Source organism: Topomyia yanbarensis, chromosome 1 (assembly GCF_030247195.1).
Source record: "Topomyia yanbarensis strain Yona2022 chromosome 1, ASM3024719v1, whole genome shotgun sequence".
NCBI classification, from domain to species: Eukaryota; Metazoa; Arthropoda; class Insecta; order Diptera; family Culicidae; genus Topomyia; species Topomyia yanbarensis.
This window is the reverse complement of record NC_080670.1, coordinates 25850777-25871723: the sequence shown is the minus strand read 5'-3', so window position 1 is coordinate 25871723 and position 20947 is coordinate 25850777. Positions and strand designations below refer to the sequence as shown.

Below are 20947 nucleotides of genomic sequence, written 5' to 3'. Positions count from 1 at the left end.
AGTTAACGTTGACATATAAATACGAATTATTTCTTTTAACCAACTCTTTGGGATGTAAAGAGCGCAACTAGCACAAAAAATTATCTGAATTTATTAATAACTTATAAATTAAAAACAACTAAAACTGGAAAATCTCGTTTTTACAATAGATTCGGCTGTGCCTGAACTAAAAGTCCTAGAGATCTAAAAATGTTTTAGCAGGTATCTCAAACATTGAACTTAATAATATATTTTTGCAGATTTTTTCGTAGGCCAGTTTTTTCGAAAAAAATCATCAAAATATTCAAAAATGGAGTTTATTACCACGCTGGTCTAGAAAAGATTCTGAGAGACAGGGATAACTTGTCAACTAGCATAGAAATAGATTATGTGGTTTTTGAGGTCGCTGATTACGATTCTGATAACCGAATTTGAAAATTCGCGGCTACACAATTGCAACATTTTTTAACGAAATTTGAAAATTTTGTTACAATGAGCATAAAACTCGATTTGCGAGTGATTTTGGGGTCGCTTAATTAGATTCTGATGTCAGAATTTGAAAATTCAAAATGGCGCCTGCAAAATGGCAACCTTTTGTTACGAAATTGGCAAATTTTGTTACAGTCAGTATAAAACTCGATTCACTAGAGTTTTTAAGGTCGTTGATCTCGATTCTGATGTTTTAATTAAAAAATTGCGTCAAAATCAGAATCAGCGGCCCCGAAAACCCCCCCTTGTAAGACGTTTTAGGCCAATATAGAACAAACATAAAATTTTATTCAAGCGCGATCGCCATATTGGAGCCGCCATTTTGAATTTTACATTTTCGACGTCAGAATCAAAATCAGCGACCCTTGTAAGACTTTTTAGGCCAATATAGAGAAAAAATTAAATTTTGCCAAGCACAGTCGCCATATTGGATCCACCATTTTGAATTTTACATTTTCGACGTCAGAATCAGAATCAGCGATCCCGAAAACCCCCTTGTAAGACGTTCTAGGCCAATCTAAAAAGGATGAAATTTAGCCAAGCACAGTCGCCATATTGGATCACACGTTTTAAATTTTACAATATCGACGTCCGAATCAGAATCAGCGACCCCGAAAACCTCCTTGTAAGACGTTTTAGGCCAATATAGAGAAAACATGAAATTTAGCCAAGCACAGTCGCCATATTGGATCCGCCATTTTGAATTTAACATTTTGGACGTCAGAATCAGAATCAGCGACTTCTAAAACCCCCTTGTAAGGCGTTTTTGGCCAATATAGAGAAAACATTAAATTTTGCCAAGCACAGTCGTCATATTGGTTCCGCCATTTTGAATTTTACATTTTCGACGTTAGAATCAGAATCAGCTACCCCGAAAACACTTGTAAGACGTTTTAGGCCAATATAGAAAAAAAAAACATGATATTTAGCCAAGCACAGTCGCCATATTGGATCCGCCATTTTGAATTTTACATCATCGACGTTAGAATCGTAATCAGCGACCCCAAAAACCCCCTTGTAAGACGTTTTAGGCCAATATAGAGAAAACATGAAATTTAGCCAAGCACAGTCGCCATATTGGATCCGCCATTTTGAATTTCACATTTTCGACCTCAGAATCAGAATCAGCGACCCCGAAAACCGAAATAAAGCTAAAAATGACAGTATTAACAATAAAAAAAATCGCGTCACGCAGGATGAAATGTGCAGTCGATTTGTTCTAAATTTGTTCTAAACTTGTACCAAACGTGTTCGTAATGTGGGTAGTCCACATTTTTGCAAACTTTATACTACACTTGTGATCAATTTGTACTAAATTTTGTCCGAAATAGTTCTAGCTTTGCCCTAAATTAATTCTAAATTAACCAATAATCTGTCTAAGACCCATAGCAAATTCGCTAGTAATATTTAGATTACGCCCAAATTACCTCTTACTTACAGAAGTTAAATTTGAACATCACTAACTGACACCAACTTGCTGCCAGTTATACATATATCCGAACCTTACACCAAATTAGCGCCAGATAGACCATTAAATCCAAATAGTTCCCACAAGTGATGTCTCGGTTAGCCAAGCATAGCAGCTCTGAGTCGCTGACGGGTATAGGGAACCGAACTGTTGTTCATCGGAGCTAAACGCCTGTGAGTATGCAACCTTTATTTTTTTCTAAAGGAAAAAAATAGTTTGGATAACTGGCAGCAAGTTGGTGTCAGTTACTGATGAGTGGAACACGAAACATTCAAATCCAACTTCTCTAAGTTAGGTTTGGTACCCTTCGAGCGCAAATTCGTATTACAGTTATAATTATGTTGTTATAAATTTTATCTAACTTTGTAATCACTTTATTTTCATATCGTATTTATTTGTTCTTACTATAATCCAAGATTTTATTTGTTGTACCAAAGTTTGCACAAATTTTTTACAAAATGTTTCCAAATATTGCGTCATTTCCTTTCTGAATTTGAACAACATCTTTCTTAAATTTATTCTAAATTTATCTTCAATTCGTTCTAAATTTGTGTTAGTGTTGTAGTAATTTTTCACTTCATTCGTTCTGAAATTAGTAATGGAGTGTCCCCGGTTGTTGAACCATTTTGGACAAGTTAAGCCACCAGATCAAAGTTTGCTGAACTCGCCAATTTACATCGAAGAAACCCTCTAGTTCGCGATTCCACCGTTAGGTGGCACTGTATGTGTTAGATTATCACTGCAAGTGTGAGAGAGAGATGGAAGGATAAGTTTATTGGCTACATCCTTGTCGAATATTGTAAATCAATCCAGTTTTGTTAGGAGGAGTTTTTGTCGCTCTGGAGCTTGTTGTTAATAGGTTTCTTCTTTTGTTAAAAGTACGATATAAGGGATGGCGTGAGAATGAGCGTTTGTATGTTCGGGCGTTCATAAAGTGGCAAGCAGACTTACTCGTCAGGGCGTATTTTAAATTGCGGCGTAGGTATGCGTGACCAAATGCAGTTTTAACCGACGTTTGCATTATCGCGAAGAGCTCAAGTGTTTATATGTTATTTTTTACGGCGTTGGCATTTGTATGTCGCGTGTGCCAGGGCATTTGAACTTCCGCATGTACTGATGCGTTTTTATAACCGTGTGTTGTCGCTTACATATTTTATTCCAGCAGGACTGTGAGTGTTCGCCCGAGGGTGGATGTGTACAAAGGAAGTGTGTTTTTATATGAAAAAGAAAGTATGTTTATAGAGTGGAATAATACAACATCCCCATAATATAAAATTTTAGAAAAATGTTGTTTTTAATTGACTATTTCAATATTCTTTCTAAAATGGTTCTTAAGAGTAATTGAGGTATCTATCTCGAAACGAGTGCAATGCAATTTGATTTGTGTACTATATAAAGACGATGACAAAATCGAGGTGTGACTATGCGATCTGGCCCCACGTGCCTGCGATATGGTCATTAAGGGATTCATGGCGCATTACAGAGAAATGAAATCTGGGGACGGGCATAGTGTAGTTGGTAAATCGATTGCCTTGTATGCAGCTCACCTGAGACTTTCCCAAAAGAGATTTCTCTAACCCGTAAAGAGGCCCTAAGGTTAAAAGCTCTATAATTAAAATAAAAAAAAGGAAATGAAATCCGTTACGGAGGGTACGTAGAGAAATTACTTCCCAAGTAGTAGTAATTCATAATATTTTTTTCTGATGAGAACGCGTTTGCAATCAGCTTTCTACTTGTGCATGTAATAGACAGCAGAAGGGACATATTATAAAGACCACGCTTTGCACCGCTTACCGGTTCTGTGATCAGTTAGTACACAAAAACCGCCAAGATAAACTCATCTACGGAAATAAAAATCCAACACACACCTGAAAGGTTGACAAATATTTGACTCTGTTCTGGTAATGTTGACAACGTTAGAAGTTGCGGCCAGTACTTCCAAATCAACCACCAGCACCATCAGCGAGGAAGCGAATACCAATGACGACGGGTTGTCGCCGGTTTCTCGTAAGAACCAAAAAACAAAGCAAAACATTGCAAGCCACATACATTCGGATCAAAACGTAGAAATTAGTTACTCGCTACGACAACTAGAGGCGCTACAACAATTGAGAAGTAGCGACTAACTTCCAAATAGAGCAGACTTTATACTGATTGGTCAGTGAAATAATGCGACTGCGGCGTATTTTTTCGTCAAATGCAAAACATCTGTCTGCTTCCAACTATCGAAAGTAACGGCAACGATGGACCTGTAAATCAATTGTATTTAAAGTTGGATGAAGTGACGGCGCCGGCGGTTGAGTGGTAAGCGTGACCGCCACTCATTCCAGTTGGTCTGGGTTCAATTCCAACCGAGGTCGTTGAGATTTTTCTGAGGTGAAAAAATATGTGGTCACGTCTTCCTTCGGAAAGGAAGTAAAGCCGTTGGTCCCCGGTCCATGAAATTGGTGGATCGATATCTAGTCCAGAAAGTGGAGTCACCTCTCTGGCGTCGGTAAAGAAGATGTAAAATCCAATTTGTATACTTACTAACAAATATCTTCTCCTCCCGTGATACTTGTGGAGTGCGCAGTAGTATATACGGCCTCTAGCAAAAGCAAGTATCGGACTAACATTTCTTCCCTTTCCTTCCGCGATCTGCGTTCGGGCCTGGCCGGTGCTTGTATTGATCAATAAAAACACTTTAGGATTACCAGGAGTTGCACATTGAAAGATGTTTCGGTATTCTCAAGCATATTTATCTACTGATTCCCTGTGCAACTTCAGCTAGTCCAAATCGATAACGGAGTAGCAGCCAGGGCGTGGTCACACAAGCTCAAGCTGTATTTAAAGTTGGATGAAGTGCTTCCATGAAACAGTCAAATACAGCCCAGGTTGATGACTGGATTGGTTTTGACTGCTCTGTAGAAACACTTCATTAAACTTTAAATAAAATCGATTTCCATGTCGATTGATGCCGTTTTCTACGGTAGTTTGAATCAGACAGACGTTTTGCATTTGATGAAAAAAACCCATAACTAATGACAACAATTTTGAGATTCATGAGTAGCAACCACAACTGATCCGAGAACCGTTTCTTGTATCGAGTCGACTAGCAAACATTTAACTCAATTAGCTATTTTTCAAAAAAAAATTGACATACTACGAGAACGGAACGCTCCTTGAAAATATTTCTGCCATCAAAAAAAACCACATCAACCCAGTTCGACTTGTGCCAAGATTGTGTACCCAAATTCAGCCAACACACTCGAAAATCCACCCCCCCCCCCCCCCCAAACCGAGTCTATGAAAGGAAACAAATTTTTGAAAAGAGTGAATAGCAATTAGGAACTATTTCATGCACATTTTCGAATAACTAACCTAATTAGGGCATTTCCAACTCCAGTCGGTTTTTCGACTGGGGAGCCTTCGCTGTGTGCCATACTTGTCACTGTGCAGTAACTAACTCGTGAGTCCCGCCACTCGATTGTAGGCAGCAGCCTAGCTAAATAGGAGAGGTTGCTTTGAGAGGCACTTCTTGATGATGTCATCCCTCGTCGTCGTCGTCCCGTCGTCGGTTTTTCTCTCACTCACAATTACCAGACAAAAATGTGTCTTTTCACGATGTGTCCCCGCTCTGGCCCCGTGCTCTGCTACCCCTGCAAGCACCCAATCCAGCAAGCTGATGAAAACGGAGGGATGGGAGGAAAAAGAAACCAAATATTTCTTGTTGGGTCACGCTGCTGGCTGGCTGGGTGGGACACGATTCATTTTTTCGATGTCGTTGGCTGCGTGCTGCAACTAGGTTGCTTTCTTTTGGGGAGGGGGGGGGGGGCGTGTGGCGCGGAAGGAGTCCTGAAAGCAGATGGGTAAATATTTGCCGGAAGGATTTTTGTTGTCGTTTCGGGTAGCATTTTTGCCCAGGTTCTGAATTTTTCGCCTCTCAGTTTGCCTCTGTGTGAGTGTGTATTAAACTGTACGACACAGGGTTGCGCTGCCATTTTTTGGTGCGACGTGCAACCAAGGAAGTGAATGGGGCGAAAGTTGAACGGGTTCCAATGGGGGAAAAACTGAATAAATGCTTTTCTCTATTTTCTCCCGGTCGCACACAATCCTAACCGAGGCCATGTCCCGTATAGTTAAATGCGGACTGAAGTGTAAATATTTTCGTAAAGCATAGAAGAGTTGAGCTCGATGTGCTTTGCATTTGGCGGCCATGGTCCCGAGGGTTTTTTATGGGAGAATTTAGCGCTTAAGTGCGTTGGATTGCTGCGCGGCTTGGGAGTTGTTATGGTTCGCTCTGATTCCAGCTGAAGAGGAGCCCCTCGGAACTGTGGATCGTAGTGCTGTGCTAATAGGAGCATGATGTTGGATGAACTTTAGTGCACTTAGTTCGCCCTAGTAAAGGTATCCTTTTTTAATTTGGAAGGAATGTTTTTGAGTAGTTTGGCAAATAAAATGGTTGTGACTTGAAATATGTACTGGGTGATATAATGAATTCAACTTTCAAAGTTAGTGACTCGATTAAATGCAACGAAATTAAAACACCAAGGCTAAATTGTCAGCGTTTACCGTTTGGTTTGGCAAGCAATTTGCACTTGTGGTTCGATAATTACGTTACACTTGTTCTCTGCCTTTTTAGCAGCAGCTCACTTTCTGCCGTCTAAGCAAAACCTTGGTACTGAAATGCTTTGGTGGATTTTCGACCTGCTGTATTTCGACTAATTTCGCAACCTTGTGCGACGACGTTCCAGCTGACTCTTACTATAACGAGTGGGCCGACGAGGGTAATTTTTTTTCCTATCACTCTAGTCTGTATCGTTGGTTGTCGCATTTTGTTTGATTTGTTTCTTTGGTTTGCGGATCACTGTCGCTAAATGATCTTCCTCGTGTCTCTTGTCTAATTGATGGTGCTTATAGTCCCATACATGCTGAATGTAGTCGTCGATAATTTAGGTTTCGCTAATGGTTCAACACATGTTGTTTGTGATATAGTTGTTTTCGTTGTTGGTGTTTTTTTCTCGTGTAATTCAGCGCAGGATACTGTAAAGATTGTTTGCAATTTTGACACCTGGTAGACTGATTGTCATAAGTACACAGCGTATTCTGAGCACATGGGTACAGTCAGACCACAGAGTCGAAAAAAGAAGGAGTAGGGTGCTTCAGTTAGAATCTCACTCTTCGAACACCGTTTTTGATGCTTGGCAAGGTGTTTCTCTATTTATCATCTCTAGAGGAGAGTACTTCTAAATACTGCGATATGGATCAGCAGATAATGTTATCATGCTGCCCATATGAAAAATGAAATTTCATATTCTTATTTGACCACCCCTATGTACATTTCTAGTTCCGTCAGGAGTGTCTACTCCAAATTTGAGCTAAATCTGACAAGTCCAACTACCAGACCAACGTGCTGGAAGGTTATGTGGGTTTTTTGACAATTTACACTCGCATGTTCGTCGCTAGGTAGCACTGTATGCATCAGCTTCACTGCAAGTGAAAATAAGAAAGGTAATTTAATTACCTACAACTTTATGTCGTTATGTGAACCGTTCGGATTTGGTGTCTAACTGGAACCAATTTGGTGTTAATTTGAATATATGGTTTAACTGGCAGCAAGTTGGAGTCAGTTACTGACGAGTGGAACACCATTTTTCATTACTGACTGGTTGTCGTACTGGATGGCAATAAATGAGTTGACTTTTTCTGTGATGTCTGATCACAGAATGGGCACGTATTCATGTGTCCTGGGTATATGCTTCCCCGGTTTTGGTTTTTGGAAACAAGCTGATTAGCTTTTGTGTCTCTTCGATATTTCATTGCACGTCTGCATGTACATGACTAGTAATGTAAAGCGACTAAAATGTTGCTACTGGTTGCAACATTAAGTACCTCGCGACATTATATTGATAAATGTTTATGTGATTGAATGAGCTATATGTGTTCGGTATCCGACCGAATGAAGGGAAAAAATAACTTAGTTGAGTCTGAACATTTCGTCCTCTACTACTGCTTACGTAATCTTGCTAAGGTGAAAATATCACATGCCCTCATCAATAGGATCGAATACCATTTAATGTTTATTGAAGACCAGAACAAGTTTTTTCATTCACTATTTATGATTGTTGCAAGCAGTGAGAATTAGCAATGTTTACAGAGCGTGTTATTGCAAAATCTTCTACACCATATCTGCTGTAACACTGTCATATCATTTTTAATTTCGTGTAATAGTTCACGTGAAATTAGCACATTACCGTTCTTTATATCAGCGATATTTAAGGACTTCGGTTATTACACTGTCTATCTCGACGATGTTAGCCGGAATGTACATTCGATGTTCTATCTTAAAGCATGGATTATTCACGATTACGTTGTGACGTAATGATCCATGTCGCCCTCGACAGGCAGGAATCACCGTCACCAACAAAAATTAATAGCAGAAATCAAATAAACACCAAAAAGAAAAAGTTACATAAGAAAAAAACCGACTGAATGCACCTAGCAGGGAGATCATTGCAAACCCATTCAAAGTAGGCACCGAAACAAATGAACTTAAAAACTTTATTAAGGAAAAAAAGCTATCAAATTCATGTAATGAAATAATAAATAAATAATTCTTTATACTGAAATTAATAAAATAAATTAATCAAATTGCTTAACCTCATTAACACTTTGCGACGCGATTTTTGTTTTTTCAATAATAATACTGTTTTTTTTAAAACTTTATATAGGTTTTCGGGTTCGCTGATTCTGATTCTGTTGAAGTCGAAAATGTAAAATTCAAAATGGCGGAACCAATATGACAACTGTGCTTGGCCATTATTCATACTTTTTTTAATTTTTTTTTTCGAGAGTTGTCCTACTGGAGCTGTAGAGCTAGGTTCTCGGAAGCGCTCCCCGTCAGAATCACATACTACAATTTGCAGACGAGACAGGCAATGTCGCCCACTAAAACACTGCATTAGGTCAATTGTAGCGGGCCGTGAATCTGAATGTGATATTCATTGTACGGTTCAGGTATCTGCGGACGTAGGGACTCGCGATCGCATGTATCATCGCGAAGGGTTCGAGCATTTGTACGTTAACGTGTTCGATCGAGTGTGCGTTTGTATGTCGCGTGTGCTAACGTGTATGTAACTTCGCGTGTATAAAATCTATTTTATAACCGTGTGCATTTCGCATATTCGCGTGTGTTCTTTGGATGATCGTGCGCGGACCGTGAATCTAATACTTTATATTTGGTGTACGGCTCAGATGCTAAATGAAAGTGAGATCTAGTGGTCTAGTGGATATGAGCATTATTTTTTTGATTGGTCCAACTGAATGTATGGACCTAAATTACTAGAATGAAGGCTAAAGATTTCCGGACGTGACCGATTCATGATCGCGCGCGTTTGCGGGTTCACGTTCGTAGCTCGTAAGTACTAAAACGTTCACATAATTACCGGAGTGTTATCAAGTTTGCGCGATCGCGGGCATAGGTGTGCGTAGATGATCGCGAAGGGCTTAAGCGTTCGTATGTTGACGTGTTTGTCGCGTGTGCTCGCGTGTATGTGACTTCGCGTGTATAAATTCGATTTTGAAACCCTGCGGCCATTGATATATTCGCGGACCGTCATTCTGATATTTAGTTCGGTGTACGGATCACATTCTGACAGGGAGTGAGTTATCCCATATCACTAGGTCATGTCGCCATGTCTAGTGGATATGAGAGCGATTTTTTTTTAATTTTTCAATTTTATTTTATTTAAATTAAATTTATTTTTTTATTCAATTATTCATACTTTTTTATAATGGCCTAAAACGTCTTACAAGGGGGATTTCGGGGTCCCTGATTCTGATTTTAACATCCGAATCGTAATCAGCGAGAAGACGTATACGTCCCACCTCATCGCAAAGGGTTAATACAAATTTGGTACTTGTTTAGCATAAATGTAGTACAAATTTAGTACCAGATTAGCGAAAATTCAGCACAAATGGTGTCCACATATACCCTGGTATGAACTTGGCACAAATTAACTTCATATTTAGTACAACTTTAGCACAAACGTTAAACAAACTGGATACCGGATTAGCACAAATTTAGTACAATTTCTCCCCTAACTTTGTACTTACAAATTTATTAAAAATTTAGTACATTACTTGCAGGAGACTGTGACCAACATTTAGATCTATTGTGGTATGCTCCTTCCTTGATCTAAGTATATATTAATTATAGTAAATATTAAGGGTATACTGAAAAAAAATTATTAGGACAAATTCAGTTCAATTTCAGGTCAAATTGAGGTCGAAGATTTTTAATTTGTAATATAGGACGATTTGGGGGTAAAATACGTGAATATTATTTAACAAATTTTGTAAAAACTAAATCGAATAAAGCGAAAAAAAAATTTAGACGAATTAGGGTAAAAAATATAAGCAAATTTCTGCATATATTGTGGATATCTTCAAGATTCATCGTTCATAAAATGTAGCTCGAACTGTAGGTTTAAGGCTGATTTATGACACTTCGACAAAAATAAAACCAGCGTGAGTGTACTGTGATCGCACATTGCTTTTTTTTTTGAAAAATTATGAAGTATTACGTTTTCCGTCTGTCTCTAGTACGTCAGGATCGGTTTTTATGAGAATTTAAATTTTTTTGTGTTGTCGATTATAAAGAAAAGGGATTGGAAACTAAGCAAAATAAAAACTGACGCAAGTGGTTATTTTAGTATACATTTGCGTGTTAAATTGAATAGCGTAAGAAAATTATGTAAACAAGTCACGATTTCAAGTTATGCACTTTTAGAGCCAAGAATAGTGAAATAAACAGTTTTTTCATCAACATCGCATAATTTTCAAGCTGTCAACTTTGGAGGTATCTTTTGAAAAGTTCCATAATTTAATGTAGCGCATCTTTCGAAAAAAAAATGTGAATAATTCCCACAACGTTATGGAGCAGAAACTCATTATTCAGTGACCTTGTGTCTTTAATAAAGTTGTTGAGAATGGTATTAGAAACAACTTTGTTGGAGACAAAAGAGCTCTTTGTATGCAGTAGATTGAGATGCGGAACAGTATTTACGAAATATCAATAAATCCAATTTCCTTAAATATAACTTCTTTATAGTATGTTTTAGAGACTTACATATTGAACAAAAATGTTTATTTCATTGTTCTTAATAACTTTGCAGAAGGTTAAACAAATGAAAAAATACCACCAACATTAATATTAGAACTTATAATTAGTTATGGGCTGGTAAAAATTCTACTTGATTAGAAAGACTAAAAATCTACGGATAAAATTAATACTATTTTCAAAAGTAATTTAACTTGAATATTACTATCATTTCAGATTTTCCTTCTTTTGAACATGAGCAGTCCTTCAGAATTCTGATTCAGGTTCATTCCTATTCACATACACAAAAAAGTTAGTCACGCATGGTAATATCGTTTTGTATGGTACAGTATGAAGCACTGGTTAGGACATCACATCTCTGCTCAACTAGCGAATTCGTTTCATTAGTTGGGTCGATTGACAAATGCCCAATAACAGTTTTTCTCACACCAACCCATAGAATTAATTTTTCGATTTTTGCTGCTGAATCGAACAAAAAATAAATTCTGTCCGCGCGAGGATTTATAATTTACAATCATCACCCCGCAAATAGATTAATTCACATAATATTTACTCATCAACATTGAACTTGATGGTAACGGGAAACGCTGCCCGGCTGCCAACCAACGCACGCATGAAATTGGAGCAGGACGGACACCGGTAATTTTCCGTCAATAAAGTAGCCAAGTCTTTGTGTTGCTGTTGTTAATTATTTTTTCTCCTAGTCCCGGTCCCGGTTCGGGTTACCATGGAACAGACAACACACACCCAGCGCCATCATCACGGTTTTTTCTTTCTCTTTTTTTTCGGAAAATGGTACGGAAAAATTGATGTGGGAGAGGTGTTTCGATCCAATTTTCGAAAGGGAATGATTAATTGGATTTTCGGATGAAAATGATTACGCTGGAGGTCGTTAATGCTGACAGGATTTTTTTTTACTCTGATGTTTTTGTTTTTGTGTGGGGCATCTGTGTTCATGTTTACTTTTCGACAGTTTAAATTAATGAAGGCAATTAAACGCAAACAAATTGGCAGCGGGAAGATCGACTGCATTTTAATGCCCACACGCATGTATGGCCATAAATGGAAAATGAAAATTTTAAATGTCAAACTGTAACAGGCGTGGTAATTTGAGATAGTTTAAAAAATATGAATTTTTTTTGCATACCTTAATACTATTTTTAATTACAACTGTATAAAAAGGTACCTATTTTCACCATACGACATTCTCAATTTTTTCAAACTCTTCAAAGAAAACGATAAAACTTTTCGAAATCACTATACTATATTTCTAATTAGTGGAGAAAGATTATGGTAAAAACTTTTTTTTTCTCGATTAAGAAGAAAATTGTTTAAAACTACGCACGCATGACTAGGGGTTTGCTTAAAAACAACAAATAGTGTTCACGTTTTTTGGAGCTATCGTCAATCCGCCGCTAAGTTTGTGTTGGATTCTGATGAGACAAAGTCGAAACGCAAACTCCATAACTAATTTCCGAAATCGTAATACGAACGTAAGGGCAATGTTCTAAGGCAATCAGGAACAACAAAAAACACTTCCACGAATGGGATTCAGTAACTAACGAGACCAACTCCTCCTACGAGCCACTTATCGAATTCATCATCGAAGAATCTTTTGTGCGTGGAAGAAAAAGAGAGATATAATGAAGAGAAAACGAAAGAGGGTGAAATCAGCTGGGAAATCTCAACGATAACATGGCCAACAAATTGGATACATCGGCCAAACAAAAACGTTTCTTCTCAAATGATTGTGTATCGTTTCTCGGCCACCTGCACGTACAGGGTAATCAGTGAGAGACAGTGAATTGAGTCTTTCGCCTTTACTTGATGATGGGTTTTTGTTTCAAGAAGTGGAAACTACTTGCAGAGCAAATGAACGGTTTTTTGATTGAAGTATTTTAATGGGGACGCATAGTACTTTCTGAATGTTGAATAGTCTTCCTAATTTTGTGTGCTGAACTACATCGTGCTCAAAATATTCGGATTGTGTTAAAATAATGCAGGATCTTTTTTATCGAAATAAAATTCTAAATGAACTGATATCATAAAATATTGTGAAAAGATCCGTTGTGAACACCCAAAACAAATGACCAGATATCGCACTGAATGCTACCTTTGGCGCCAAATTCGCTCGCTTACGACTTTTACGTTGTGCTGTGTCCACTTACCGAACGAAGTCAACCGGATCTTTTACGATCCTTCAAAGAAGGCATCCAGCATTGTAAATTTGTTATGAAATTTACGTTTCGACTTCGTCTCATCAGAATCCGACACGAACTTAGTGCCAGGGCTGCGCTAGTGGTGGATTGACGCTGGCTACAAAAATGGAGACACGAGCTGTGTTCCCTTGCAAACCCTCGGTCAAGCGTGATGTCCCGTATGAAAAGGAGTTTTGTTAAGCTGGTGAGAACTGGTGAGACGAAGTCGAAACACAAATTCCAATTTAGTTAATGGTTGTGTGACCTTAACGCCCAAAAATTATCACCCGATTTTTTCTTTTATGGAGAATATTTGATTTTCACCCAATTTTTTCTCCTTAGAGAGAAATTTTGCCTAGTGTATCCCATTATGCCTTTATAAGGTCTTGAAAAAGAATGTTGCTAAAGACAAACATTAGAATACAACGCCAGAACTGCCGCTAAATACAAATGCCCTACTGTTAATTACGAAAATTGCTTCATCGCGCCTTAAAAGCAAAAAAATAACTGACAATAGATCAATTGCACGCGCACTCGTTATTTCGTACAATAGAGAAAATTTTCGCTAGAATAGGAACTGTACACTAATTATGGAGTTTTTTTTTGTTTTTTTGTTTTAGTGGATTTCACTTCTCTGAATTGCGAAATAGCGACGATTTTTTATTACATGCCTCCTAAGTACATGTTGTGAGATCATATGATTTTACCCCTACTTTCTCATCGTCCATATGCACGATCATCTTGATGTCACAGAATGTCCGATATGATGGAACTGGATAAAGGCGATATCCGTAAGTGTAAGCTCTTCAGTCAATGTTCCACTTCGCGACTGTTTGGTCTAGCATGAGCAAACTCCATTTCCTGCTTTCGTGATTCACGCATCTATCTATAGAGAAAAAAGCTGTGACAAAATCATAAAAGTTAGATGATGGAGAAACTTTTCAGGGACCTTTCATAAACAACGCCCCTCAAAAACCATAACAGCCACAGTATTGATGTTATCGAAGAAAAACTCCAAGGTAAATTTCTTTGCAACTTTGCTGAAGTGAGTATTTTTCTAACTGAATTATCAAAGAAAACTGATAGGGGAATTACGCATCGATCCAATGAGATAGAAATAAGGAAAGTTTCATTCCAAGAAATTTCCTAAATTTGCTAAAATAAATAATTTCGACATCATCAAAAAACCATCTTTTGCACATTGGGATTACTGTGCATTGAAATAAGAACTATAGTGAGAATACCTGAGATGTATGAATACCGCCTTGGGGCACTAAAGTTCTAATAAATACGAGATTTTTGAAGCAAGGAACATCCCGTATTGTTCAAAAATGAAAATATTTCCATTGAAATATTTAAAAACAATCTGTAATAAACAGTGTAGACTATAATTTTCCGACTGATAGTTCCTAAAATTATAACAGTGATCCTCGAGGAAGTAACTTGTGCCCACTCCTGTTCACACTCTACAGTGCTAACACCCTGGTCGTCGTATTTTCTACGCTGACGACGCTAATTTAAACAGTGATTGTCAAGCATAAGGAATTGCTTAACTTTACAGCAGCTCTAGGACAGTTTCGATGTCCGGTGCTCCTTAATTAAGTGTGTGTGACCGTAGAGTAACGTAGTTTTCAAATATTCAATTGTAAAAACGATCATAACCTCAAAACTGCGAAGCCGAAATTCAGTGCTGACCCCTGAAAGGAAAACAATTCAATGTAGCTTAGTGGAAAATATGAAAATCTTAAATGAAGGAGCTTTGGTAAAAAAAGTAACGTAACACTTGGTATTTCTTGATTTTTACTGAGATTACCCCCTTCCATGCCCCATTTTACACCGCCCTTCCCAGACCAACTCTGAAATGCTAACTTCGTCATTCTAAATGAACATCAAACGAAACACCCCAGGGTACACAAATTTAATTTCCAACCCCGAGCCGATTCGGACCGAGACCGAGAGCTAGAGTCGACAAATGTAATTCCGCGAAAGCAGAGAGGTCCTTCGTCACTCAAATCAAGCCATCTAATTGATTGGGATGGACTATCGACGGAGTGTGAATAAGTTTACACTAGCTCCCGTTTTCCGGGTCGCTGATTGTGGGGATTTTCCCTTTTCCATTAATTTATTAAAATCTTCGAGTTCTCTCCGTTATCCAAGCTTTTCCGCTAATCGAATCCATACATTTCACTTATCCTAGCAGAAGAAAAGTTTTTTTTGTTTCCACGTAAACACACTCACCTTTAACAGCATTCAGCTGGCTGCCAACCATTTGCTTAGCGATGAAAGCCGCCATCGTTTCGGCTTTCTAGCTGCGGTGCGGGCTGCTGCTGCTAAACTTTTAATTTAATTAACAATTCACAACACTGGTTGGCGGCGTTTTATTTTTGTTTTGTTTTGTTTTGTCAGGAAATAAAAACACGCACACGCACACACACTCACTCGTTTGCGGTTTTTTTTTGCTGCTGCTGCTGCTCAAGGTACTATTATACAACACCACAACAAATCACATTAACGTGACACGACGAAATGGTTCAGAAACACGAGACAGAGAAGAGAAAAGAATCGAATCCTAAAATGTATGAACACAGCAGTGTCTGTAATTTTTAGCTCACTGAAAAAAGAGGGAAAAATAGAGAAAAAGAAATAAATAACAGATGTTGAAACTACAGAAGGTAAAAGGAGCGCAAATAATTGACAAAAAGTCGGGAAATTTTATCACGAGATAGAAAAAAAAACTAGTTTGTAAGTTTTTCTTTGGGGTTCTGGACACGAAGTTCACTCCCGGACGCGAGTACACTTGAACAGTTAGGGAATAAAAGTTCTTTCTCGTGAGATGGTTGTCGGCTGCTGTTGCTGCTGCTGCTGCTACCGGTACTGCGCCGCTGCCACCGGACTTGAACCGGTTGTTGGGTCACGAGGAAAAGTTTTGCACAGATTTTATTTTTATTATTTATGTTGCAGCAGTGAAACGAGGAGCAATTATCTGGAAATATAGATAAAGAGAATAAAGGTTAGCGGGGAATTTGTATGCCGGTGCAGTTTCGAGGGAAAGTTGTTTCAGAAAATGGCCGTAGTTTTGCCGTTTACTGCTGAATAAATAATAAGTGCAGTGAGATGATGTCAATCTGGATGACCAGCGTGGAACGCTTTATGGTCAATTTCTAGCACACCCACGGACCGGCGTTTTTCGCAGATTTTGTGATTGATGGTTGAAAGTGCGGCACAGAACAAGCTGAACGATCACAGTTTGCTGTAAATCATTCGGTGTCACGGAATCACGTACTCGTTTGGGAAAGTTTTTGTTCGAGTTACCCTCTAAGAACGGTTGGTTTCAAAATCGTCCAATGAAGGACGTTCGTTGGACCAATTTGGACAACGTCCAAATAACCGTTCAACAAACGTCCATCGTTGGACCCGTGTTGAACGATTTTGAAACATTTTTTTGTACGTCTCAGTGGGTAGTGATCTGCGCAGTGATGCCAGGTTTCCCTAGTTTCATGGAACCGATTTAGGAGTTTTTCTGTTCGGACTTTTTTTATGGAAAAATTAATGATTATCAGATTGGTGATATAGGATGGGCAAAATTAAGAAATAAAAATTTTAAGGTGCATTTTCTGCAAATTTTAAATATTAAATATTTAAAAATAATTAGACCGAACCGGTCATCAGGTGGAATTCTTTTTAATTACGGTTGTAGAGGTTTTAACCCTAGGATCGGTCCTTTTCGAATCAGAAAAATCTCTAACGCCATGTGCGAGGTTGAGAATCGAACTCAAGTGAGCTGCGTTCAGCCCAACGATTCATCAACTACGCTATGCCCCGCCCCCTCAGGTGGTATCAATCACTAGGTCTAAGCACTTATTAGGCTGAATCAGGTCGAACCGGTCAGTGGACCGAACCGGTCAGTGGACCGAACCGGTCAGTGGACCGAACCGGTCAGTGGACCGAACCGGTCAGTGGACCGAACCGGTCAGTGGACCGAACCGGTCAGTGGACCGAACCGGTCAGTGGACCGAACCGGTCAGTGGACCGAACCGGTCAGTGGACCGAACCGGTCAGTGGACCGAACCGGTCAGTGGACCGAACCGGTCAGTGGACCGAACCGGTCAGTGGACCGAACCGGTCAGTGGACCGAACCGGTCAGTGGACCGAACCGGTCAGTGGACCGAACCGGTCAGTGGACCGAACCGGTCAGTGGACCGAACCGGTCAGTGGACCGAACCGGTCAGTGGACCGAACCGGTCAGTGGACCGAACCGGTCAGTGGACCGAACCGGTCAGTGGACCGAACCGGTCAGTGGACCGAACCGGTCAGTGGACCGAACCGGTCAGTGGACCGAACCGGTCAGTGGACCGAACCGGTCAGTGGACCGAACCGGTCAGTGGACCGAACCGGTCAGTGGACCGAACCGGTCAGTGGACCGAACCGGTCAGTGGACCGAACCGGTCAGTGGACCGAACCGGTCAGTGGACCGAACCGGTCAGTGGACCGAACCGGTCAGTGGACCGAACCGGTCAGTGGACCGAACCGGTCAGTGGACCGAACCGGTCAGTGGACCGAACCGGTCAGTGGACCGAACCGGTCAGTGGACCGAACCGGTCAGTGGACCGAACCGGTCAGTGGACCGAACCGGTCAGTGGACCGAACCGGTCAGTGGACCGAACCGGTCAGTGGACCGAACCGGTCAGTGGACCGAACCGGTCAGTGGACCGAACCGGTCAGTGGACCGAACCGGTCAGTGGACCGAACCGGTCAGTGGACCGAACCGGTCAGTGGACCGAACCGGTCAGTGGACCGAACCGGTCAGTGGACCGAACCGGTCAGTGGACCGAACCGGTCAGTGGACCGAACCGGTCAGTGGACCGAACCGGTCAGTGGACCGAACCGGTCAGTGGACCGAACCGGTCAGTGGACCGAACCGGTCAGTGGACCGAACCGGTCAGTGGACCGAACCGGTCAGTGGACCGAACCGGTCAGTGGACCGAACCGGTCAGTGGACCGAACCGGTCAGTGGACCGAACCGGTCAGTGGACCGAACCGGTCAGTGGACCGAACCGGTCAGTGGACCGAACTGGTCAGTGGACCGAACCGGTCAGTGGACCGAACCGGTCAGTGGACCGAACCGGTCAGTGGACCGAACCGGTCAGTGGACTGCGAAGATGGAGCTGTCCCGTTGGACTAAAGGTTGCTTGAGAGCACAGCACGCTTGTCACAGTGAGAAACTGATATTTAGCGTCCTTGTCAGCTAAATAGTGAAGAGATTTCGTAACTTTACTGCTTCGATAATACTGACGTCACCTGACGGATACCGAGGAGGTCAGTACCAAATCACGTTTCTGATATATTCACACCACATTAAATGCCGATGATCCTTCTCATTTATCTGACGTTACAGGGCATATTTGTATGAATAAGCATCAAAAGCGGGTAATGTGAATCTTTAGTAAGTAGCCGAGGAATTTTCGTTCCGACTTCGTCTCATCAGAATCAGGTACACACTTAACACAATGATGATTTATTTCTAAATGGAAAGTACAAGGATTTGTGGCATGCAAAACCCACAGTAGTGATAGCGTGAAGGTCAGGATTCCCGTATATATAAAAGATGGAGTATTCGATGTACGACTACTCAATCTGTCACAGTGTACACCCGATAGCGCTATCATTTCAATAAACAGCAAAGATTCATGTCGAAATGTGGGAAAGTGGTTTTCGTTAGTGATGACAGTTAGTCGCTTCGTAACGGTCTCTGGGTGATAAGAATGAGACTGTCGTGTCGTACTTCTCTATACGTGATTGTTGTACCCCCTATGCTCAAACTACGCTGTGTACATATGACAATCAGACTGCCACGTGTCAGTTTTTTAAACGAAGTGCGCGTCATAAAAAAAATTTTGCGCGGAAGTGTCCTAAAATTAAAAAAACTGCCAACGTTTGATTTAAAGCTGGCAAGATTCAGCGAAGTTGAATGTTCACTTGAAGAGAATATGGGACGTTCTTCGAAGTTAGAAGTTGACTCTGACCAGTTTCATCACATCAGGAATGTTGTACTGCTCACAATCAAGAAGTTCTGAGCAAATCTAAACAGGACAGTGTCACTGCGCACTATTGTAGCTCCCGTAGTTTAAAAACTAGTTAATTATATTCGACATTGAAATTTACTGTTTGCGTTTTCAGACGTAAGGGGGTCCTTTTATATAATTGTGGCAAAAAGTACTTGAAATTTAATTTTTTTTTTAAACAGTAAAATGACTTGAACATGTGCGCCATTCTGCAAAGTGTTTATTAAGATTTCATCTATAAAATAAAACTGTTCGAGCGTAAGGTTGCAAAAATTGCGTCCAAAATGGCGGCTTTCTCGGAACAAGATTTTTCGAGTCTGCAGGCATTTTCGTTTTTGAACCATTCAACCAATCAAACTTCGGGTTATGTAATCGCAATATTTTGATCATCACCGTTTTTTTTGCAGTCGGCCAAAGTGGAAAAATCACGCGAAAAAACGATACTTTATTTTCAAGTGATCGTCATTTTGTTTCCATATCGAATTTTTTCATGTTTTTTAGGTTGGAGCGCCTCTACGGAATGTAATCTTCCAAATCGTTTTGGTTTGCTTCTTGTGGACAACGAATTGCGACCTGTATCGTGCTCGCAGATGAGGTCGGATTGAAAATACTTTTTGTTGGAGCCGCCATTTTGTATTTTATAGATGAAACATTAATAAACATTATGCAGAATAGCGCCCATCTCTAAGTCATTTTACTTCTCCAAAAAAAATTATCAAACATTAGGTACTTTTTGCACAATTATATAAGAGTACCCCTTTAACGTCTATATTGCAATCAAGGTGGCTGTCATACGCTGATCAGAATAATTCGAAATATTAAACCCAACTCAAATCGACAGCAATTGTTTTCTATATTTTATCAGCATAGTGAGAATTAGAATGTGTAATACTTTACTTAATACTCTAAAATAGGAACTTTCACCCTTACATAAACGACGCTTGGTATTTATTGACATAAAATAGTCTCGTTAAGGGGACCTTCTGCTGGGTTCGACGGAAAATCAAAGTAATATTTGAATTTTTTTGTGAAAAATGAAAAGACATACGAACTTCTGCTTTTGATCTTTTATTCGTTATTTATCGCTAATTAGAAAATGTTTTTTTTCGAAAATTCAAAATGGCGGCTTCAAAATGGCGTTTTTCTGGCAACCATGTTTTTTTTTCTAGTAACGTCAAGAATAGGTTTTGTTCTATTGATCTGATTTCCTTTATTCAAAAAATGTTTGGAAGTATATACCTTTCGTCTGACTTATACCTAACATTGGCATGAAAAATTAATTATTCATGATTTTTAAATGAGATTATTGTAAAAAAAGAGCGAATTTCCCTTTTTTTCTTTAATGTCTATAAAATTGGGTTTTTTTTCATCAAAATTTATTGAAATTATGTATAAGTCATAGGAAATTTTTATCTATTTTAATAAATACCCTTGATTAAGTAGGACGCTGTTTCGCGCTCAGATGTCACCGAGATTCGTCATTTTGAAGCCGCCATTTTGAATTTTCGAAAAAAATAATAATTTTCTAATTATCGATAAATAACGAATGTTGGTAAATCGATTGCCTTGTACGCAGCAGGTTCGAGTCCCGACCCCGGACAGAGGGTTAGAAATTTTTTCTAAGAGATGTTTCTAACCCGAAGAGGCGACC

The 20947-nt window shown here is 39.7% G+C and overlaps 1 protein-coding gene across 15 annotated transcripts in view; it reads right to left on the bottom strand.

Annotated features, from left to right (window-relative positions):
• The window catches only part of LOC131677135 (complexin), a 647935-nt gene that overhangs the window by 349167 nt on the left and 277821 nt on the right, over nucleotides 1-20947 (bottom strand). For 10 of the 15 annotated variants that reach the window (XM_058956761.1, XM_058956767.1, XM_058956762.1 and 7 more), the window contains exon 2: nucleotides 15473-15845. In XM_058956761.1, the coding sequence (XP_058812744.1) occupies nucleotides 15473-15527 (55 nt within the window). In that variant the 5' untranslated portion in view covers nucleotides 15528-15845. Of the gene's footprint in view, nucleotides 1-15472; nucleotides 15846-16013; nucleotides 16218-20947 lie in introns of those variants that run through there. The other 5 variants (XM_058956769.1, XM_058956770.1, XM_058956768.1 and 2 more) reach the window with 3 other exon arrangements.